Here is an 8,180-nt window from a genome sequence, read left to right on the forward strand (position 1 = left end):
AACGAATTGAAAAAATACGCGAATATTATGGATATTAGTATTTTTTTAGTTATGTATTTTTTTAGTTATGTGTCTTTTTTTAGTTATGTATTTTTTTTAGTTATGTTTTTTTGTACTCTTATTAATTTTAATGCATTTTTATTTTATTATTTAAATAAATTAGTTTTTATTTGATTAGTTTAATTATAAAAAGAAAATAATAAAAAAAGATACTGTGTGCCCAACTTGTAGCCCCTACACCATTACACCCTAAAAACAAATTCGCCCCATTTGCTGACTGGGCGCCACGTGTCACAAATCGTCCTCATTTGTAACCCCTCTACTACACATAGCCTAATTAGTCATAGGTGTCATAACTAATTTAGCTTTCACTATATATCAGTTTGGATTTAAAAAAATGTATAGACATAACATTAAATTTATGAACATTTTGTTACTTTGCGAACTCTTTAACAAAAAAAAAACTTTAATCGAATACTTGAATACGTTTCCATCCTATGGTCAATACTTGCTTAATTGCCCGACTAAATGAGTTAAAATCAAACTGAAATCATGTGTTTCAAATAACCACCTTATTATGCTTATCAAATAACAAGATTTTTTTTATGATACATTCATGTAACCCAAACCATACTATGCAATTTCATAATAAAAAAAGTAATCTAACCATTAAAATTACATAGCTAAGAAAAGCCCTCTTTCTACACTTCTTATTACCTTCCTTTAGTCTACTGCCACCTGACCTCATCCTGGCAAAATTCCAGATTTACCCCTTTTCGTAGTCCTATTTACCGTTGTACCGGGTTCAACTTTGCCATTGTTACATATTTTCTGTTTTCTACTCCTCTTACTCCCTCTTGCACTTGCATTAATTTGTTGAATCTTTGTATCCACATATTCAACCCCACCCAATCCTCCTTTGTGACCCTGATTTTTAATCAACAATAACAAGACAATTAGCATATAAACATCCCCTACATAATACTTTTCAGAGCCCGTTACTAAAAAAAACTTACGGGCTCATCAACATGCTGCTAACCAACAGGATCAGAGAAAACTATGACTTTAGTCCATGTGGTTTGTTGATAATTACTATTTTAGTCCAAAAGTTCACATTTGACATATGAAGTCCATTAGTTTCAGTTTCTTTTCAATTAAAGCCAGACATCTAACGCCGTTTGTTTTCTTCAGCTAACTATTTGTGAAAAGACAAATATACCCTTTTAGTAAAATAAATTAAAAGAAAAAAAAATAAACGCCGTTAACGTGTTGCTTCATTTAACTTCTTGTGGGAAAAAATTAATAAAAAAAAGTTAAAAGAGAAAAGACAAACGGTGTTAGACGTCTGGCTTTAATTGAGAAGAAACTGAAAAGACCAAATTAAATCTAAACGACTAAAAGGGTAATTTTGGTCAAATGTCATGGACAAAAACCGTAGTTTACTATAACAACTGTACATCAAACAAAGTTAGAAGTGCACCTTGTTGAAACAATTATCATGCTTCACAAGTTTCTCTGCTTCATGAATAAATTGATCTTCTTCAAACTTTTTTGCTACAGTTTTCATTTTTGGTAGATCTCCTCTCACATAAAGAACACGGTTACTCCCACAACCGCAGTCAGAAAGTTCTTTATCTGCATAACCAGAGTTTATAACTTAATATACTATTAATACTTCCATAACAATTTGGTTAACAGAAAGTAGTTTCTTGTGGTTTTACCGTGAAAAACGCATATGGGATCCATACGACAGTCACACTTCACATGTGCCACATAACAGTCCCGTTTGCAAAGGCTGCAGCTAACGGTTTCTTTCAGATTTGACAATATATTAAGAGACCGGTCCAATGACTTCAGATGTAATATTGCACCATCATATTTGTGTATAAGAGATGCAAATGGGCCCTTGACTAAACGGGTTGACTCTGCATCCAGGTCACAAGTATAATCTTTTTTAGCGTTTTTTACAGAAATAAGCATAGCCTCTTTGCATAGAATTTCTTCATACGGGATAATGGGCTTCTTTTGAAGAAACGCATATCGCTCGTTAGCGGCCCCACCAAAAGGGAACCAATCACGAGCTGCAAAATTCACCGCCTCCCCACAGTTGAAGCCTGCATGCAAAGTCAAACTGATTGGTCAAACTTTTGACCTCAAAAGTAACACATTAATGTATCATATAAAAATATACCATGACTGAAACCAGCATGATATGCTCTGGGAAACGTGCCAACGAACTCTCCTGGTAATTGCACGAGTTTGTAAACCGGAACATGATTCTGCAACAGAATCTTTGGAGAAAACATGGTTGTTTTCTCTGCAAGCATCTCAAAGGCGCCTTCTGGCCCGTTAGTTGATAAAATTTCTCGGGTGTATACATGATTTTGGATGACTTTCTCAAACTCATTAGCAGCAGTACTAGGAACCCCATACCATGTTTTTGGTGCCCCACAGTGATGATAATTTATACTGAAATAAAGGTGCGGTCAAACGGGTTGAAAGTTGTCTTTAAGTGTATTTTTAACGTATTGAATCTCCAAAATTATTTGATTAAAGCAAATTTGTTAGTACTGAAATAATATAGTTTTTGTTATTATATTTGACTGACTAATTTTCTATAATTAAAAAAGATTATTAATAAGCAGTGTTTCGGGTCAACTCAACCCATTTTGACCCATTACCCAATCAGCCTAACAAGCCCATTTCGCCTCATCTAGATATTAAAATACCTATACAAATAGTGATCTTCAACATGCCATGCAAACATACTGAAAAGCATTCCAATGTACAACATCGGATCGGTCACTCCCTGAAAAAAGTCAAATGCAAAGGATATGGTCAAATATGCAGAAATATTCTACATTTGTGACTTACGAGCAATTCTATAAAGAAAATGTCACATTACCGGAATATCATTTTCCACCAACCGAAGTGTGGATCTTGGCAACCTAGGAAGTTTCTGAAACCAAAATAGGAAACAAATCATAAAATATTATTATAGGTAGTGAAATCAAATATGTTACTAAACGATAACTATATAAGAGACCTTAAGATTCCATTTACTGTTTGCAAGATGATCATTAGAGGAAGATGAGAATGCACTTCCATCTACGTTCACTCCATATTCAACTGTTCCCTTCTTGCCACGTGTCATCTCAAGCCAAAATTCGCGTTCCATGTATGCAGATGGAAGACATCCAGATAAACAATATTTATTAGCAGATACCTTATTCGCCATTACCTCAAAATCACGAAGAGTGTAGCTTCTGAAACAAAATTATACGTAAATATATCATGTTTAACTTCTATATAACATATGGTAAAAGGTTGGGCCAAAATTTGACCAAAGTGTATTAATAAAGCAGAAAGCTTTTAAATCATTTTACTCAAGAAATTATACTATATTAGTATTACTGAAAAATATAATTCTCGTATGCAGGGGTGTACGTACATGGGTTGGTTTGGGTTAGTTTTAGGTTCAAACCAAACAATACAAACACAAATTTGATTTTTTGGTTTTTGAAAACTTAACGGTTTCATTTTTCTGGTTGTACCATTTGACCTTGAAAATTTTGTGTCGGAAAAAATGGTCCAAAACAGCGAAATTAGGCCTGAAATCTGGGCCTACTTATTTTATTTTATTAATCAATGATCAAATGACACATTTGTACCTAGACTATTTGAAATCTGTTGCTCCAAGATTCATATATGCTGCAACAAGGACACTTGTTGATTGGAAATTTTTAAAAGTTAAAAAATTAATTTGTCAAAGGCATTCGTCAAGATGGCCATTTTGGTGATTTCCCCTACTATAAAAGGTAAACAGGTCAACCGGGTCAAAAATTGACCATATTTTTTAATAAAGATTACAGCTTTTTAATCATTTTACTCAAAAGATTACATTATAAATGGAAAATATAATCCTTGCAACTGTTTCGGGTTAACCCAACACGACCTATTTCAGACCTAGATAAATTACTCGTTTTGACCCGTGGCCCGGTACCCAACCCATGCACATTTTTGACACTTCTACTAGCAGTAGAACAGCAGTAATAAACTAATTATAATTAATAACTATAAAGCATAAAAAGAAGTTTACTTTCTGCTGGTAAAGAATGTATTCTTGTCATTCTTAGTCCATTTAGAAACCCGAAGAGGCTGCACTTTCGGTGTAAACCTAAACCCCGGCTTCTCCTTCTTCATTACAACACCAGTCGGAGCAGTAGATATCAACGGAGGAACAATCCTGCATATTCCTATAAACAGTTCACTTAAAATTCTTAATACCATAAAAATAAACATTAATTTACTCAAAACAAAAAATTAAATAATAATTATAATAATAATTTACCGTATTTTGATGCCTCGGGTGCAATTTGCTTAATGTATCGTAACGGGTCTTCAAACTCCTCAACCGAAGGATGATAAACCGGACATTCTGTTATCTGATTCATCCATTCAAGATTATCATCTGGTTTACTTGCTTTGGGTGATTGTTTGATCTTCGTAACGCTTGAAAACGAAGAAAATTCAATCATTTGTTTCAGTTCATCGGCATAATTCCTGTTCTTTGAATAAAAACAACAATTCAACGCGCCAACCTGTGAAAAGTTTAGTCATTTAGATGTTATATATAAAGCGTGTATGCACGCCAAGTGTTTGATTAAATTCCAACGAAATTCGAAACGACACGTTAGTAATTTGAAAGTGTCATCATTTGGTACATCAAATCTGACTTCATATAAACTGTTTAAACAGAAAGATTTTAATTAATGAATGATCATTTTTACACAATGTTGTTTAAAATATGTATATATGCACGCCAAGTGTTTGATTAAATTCCAGCGAAAAACGGAACAAATATGTGAATAATTTGATCATTTTTATGCAAAACCCTTGTGCATAAACTGTCGTATTTGGATGATTTACCGGAGAAGAAGCGTACGATTAACAGAAGACTGATTATGTGATCATATAATTTAACTGCCAAACGTTTGGTTTTTCAAACTGGAACTGGAATTGAAGAAATTTGATTTATAGGTTTCGAGACTGGTTAACGTTGTAGGCTTGGCGTGATGAATAATATGAATTGCCACATCATATTAACTTTTTGATGTAAATTGCCACGTCATATCAGTTTTGGATGTTAGTTGCCACGTCATATCATGCAACTAATTATATTTTGTGGCGATACGACGGTTTGTATAAGTTTATTTTTGTAGATACTTTTAACTCGTTAAGGTAGCGAGGAGGTTAAAATTGCTTTTATATTTTGTCATTTCATGTTATGTCAATGTTATGTAGACACTGAAATTTTTTTCGGTTTTATGCGTAGTAGTTTTAAAGCCCCTTGTAACAATTAAATATTATTTAATTAAGTAAATAAAAAAACTAAAAAAAATTAAAGAGCTATAATTGGTCCTTTGACCACCCATTTCCCCTAAACGTCATCACGGAAAAAAAAACCATGTACAAATGCCTAGTTCATTGAAAACGCCCCTTGCGTAGTGGTGTTTGAGCGTTTTGATAAAATAAAAAAAGAGCATCGGGGTAGCGGCGGTAGCCCCGCTACGGATGCCCTAACCTTCATAGGTGTTGGATGTTGTATTTTATCTCAACTAAATAAATTTTAAGTTTTATGTTATGGTGTTAAACTATTATTTTAATTGAATGTTAATATATGGCTTTGTTTCATCATTGCTAATATATATTTGGTGTTTGAATGTGTAACACGATTTGTCTAATTGTTAAGGATTTGAGGATGAATCGGTTGTCATGCTGAGAAATTTTTCTATTGGCATGATCCAAGTTTGGTTAGGAAAGACAGTGCGAGCAATAATATTATAATAGAACTAAACGACAATATTATAGTTAATAATACATCAGTTTCAATATATTTTAGTGGCATAGGCAGAGAATGAAACTATATATGCATCGTAATGCTCAATGTTGATAAAGCTACGTATTTTATTAAGAGACTAGAAAAATGTTGAGCTAACAAATGGTCATGGATTGAACCAAGAATGAGGTCTCCATCGACCATGTGTTGCAAAATGGGGTTGATCGCTATGAATTATGATACTTTAATTTGTTTTAGCACGAGTTTCTAATCAACTATGAATGTACTTGAATATATTGGTCAAGATGGTGCAAAGAAATTAGAAATGGATTGCATGAGGTATTCTAATCGAGAAGAGGCCAAGATATTTTGGTTGTAATCGAAAAGGTAGGAAATCCTTTTTAAGTTGATACTCTACTTTTAAATCCATCTAACTCGTCTATATTGTGGGGTTTGAAACCTCAACCTCCAAAAGACAGAGCACCTATTACACACCCAGATACCATTGAACTAAATGTCTTAGATAAAATATACTTAATTAATAAACACTATTGTAAAATATCCTTAATTAATTTGTTCAACTCTTTTTGGTAAATGATGAACTCATTATAGTTTCTACTCTTGGTGCTTTAAACATGCATTTTGTTCGATTTCGGAGTACCCCACAAACACTATAAATTAAACAAATTTTAAAGGAAAAACAACGAAAATGATAGACTTAAATATTCAAATGCATGTGTGGTTTCTAGAGAATATATGTATGACAGCCAAAAAAAGAAGTGTTTGCTTGATCAAGTATTCTACTTCAGATTAAAAAAACCTCTCTAAATCTTAATGGGTCCCACAAACATACATCCCTCCGACTAACAAAGCTCTATTATTCGATACCCCCATGATTTTTTTTTGTTTTATAATTTCTTATGCTTTTTGAAAGTTTTATTTGCAATGTTATGTAGTGGAATAATCCTAAAACAACTAAAAAGGTCAAAATTGATGCTAATTTCCTTTAAAACTTTGATTCTATAGTCAAACTTCTTCCACAAGTTTTTTTTGTTCTCTTTTCCTTAAAAAAATATTAAGTGAATTGCAATTTTAGTTCCTTTAATTTGGTTTAAGACTTATTTTGATGTTTTCTTTATGTGATATAATATTCTAACTCTATTTATGTAATATACGAAAAATGATCTTGGTTTAAGATACATATATACAATAGTAACAAATAACTACACCTAAAATAAATACGAACACATATATACCCTTAGAGCATTCATAACAATAATTCTAAAAAAACATAAATCTTAACTCACCCGGCATCCTCATGGGGCGTTTTTGAGTGCCTCACCTATGTACACAGAAGTGGACAGACATATCTAAAATAAATGTGCATACATTATACCTAAGGGGGCGTTTGGTACAGAGAATAGAATTGTACAGAGAATGATACAGAGAATGGAATTGTAGAGAAATGGAATTAGTCTGGAGAATGAGAATTGACTGTTCTGTTTGGTAGTACAGAGATTTCAGTAGAGAAATATAGCTGAGAATCATTTCTCTTGTTTGGTACACAGGAAATGAACAGAGAATCATATCAACTTTATTATTTGCACAGGTATTTTTTCATAACAAATATTTATTAAAAAATAAAAAAACATATAAAAACATGCATAAATTTAACCATACACAAGTATCCCATAAATTCAAACATGCATAAACATAGTTTTTAAGCAAAAAAACATCAATCATACTTGCAAGTTAAAAGTACTTCAACCATGATGAAACCAAAAAAAGGTACTTCAAGTTCTTCAACCACGGTGAAACAAAACCAAAAAAAGGTACTTCAAGTTCTTCAACCACGGTGAAACAAAAAAAGATTTTTGTTCATCCCAACCAAACCCACTTGTATGCACCATATCATATACAATGCTAAAGTGTGTCTTCCATGTCTTCATCCTAGACTTTATATGTGGTTCTGCTTTGATGCCAGAGTTAGGAAGGCTTACATCTAGCAATTGTTGAACACCATTTAAATAACCTGGTTTGAATCCATTGTCAGCACCAGCATACTTTCCGGATGCATGTATCTCCATTAGCGCATCAATTAGCTTGGTACAAATCTGCCCTTTTCTTGTCCGATAAGGTTTTCTATCAATAGCAGGGACTTTCACTTTAATGTATGTTCCATCTAATGCTCCTAAGCAACCCTTTATAAAAGAAAAAATTACTTAATAATTTATGTTAGCAAAAAATATCTTTTAATAAAATAATGTGTTTGACTAACCTTAAACCATTTCCATCTTTCATCAGTTTCATTATCTGGCACTGGCACGGGTGACTTGTAGAG

The 8,180-nt window shown here is 32.7% G+C and overlaps 1 protein-coding gene across 1 annotated transcript; it reads right to left on the minus strand.

Annotated features, from left to right (window-relative positions):
- Positions 1 to 792: 792 nt before the first annotated feature.
- LOC143571794 (lysine-specific demethylase JMJ13-like) lies at positions 793 to 7,926 on the minus strand (the record flags this gene model as incomplete). Its single annotated transcript, XM_077057126.1, has 10 exons — positions 7,840 to 7,926; positions 4,352 to 4,601; positions 4,100 to 4,256; positions 3,047 to 3,266; positions 2,906 to 2,959; positions 2,730 to 2,809; positions 2,192 to 2,469; positions 1,722 to 2,114; positions 1,481 to 1,635; positions 793 to 927 (listed from the first exon to the last, which is right to left on the minus strand). Coding segments are annotated over exons 1-10 (1,809 nt in total), but the record flags the coding sequence as incomplete, so codon positions are not given.
- Positions 7,927 to 8,180: the final 254 nt, after the last annotated feature.

Source organism: Bidens hawaiensis, unplaced genomic scaffold, assembly GCF_021521415.1.
Source record: "Bidens hawaiensis isolate Kalapana, Puna unplaced genomic scaffold, B.hawaiensis_p1.1 tig00025581_1, whole genome shotgun sequence".
NCBI classification, from domain to species: Eukaryota; Viridiplantae; Streptophyta; class Magnoliopsida; order Asterales; family Asteraceae; genus Bidens; species Bidens hawaiensis.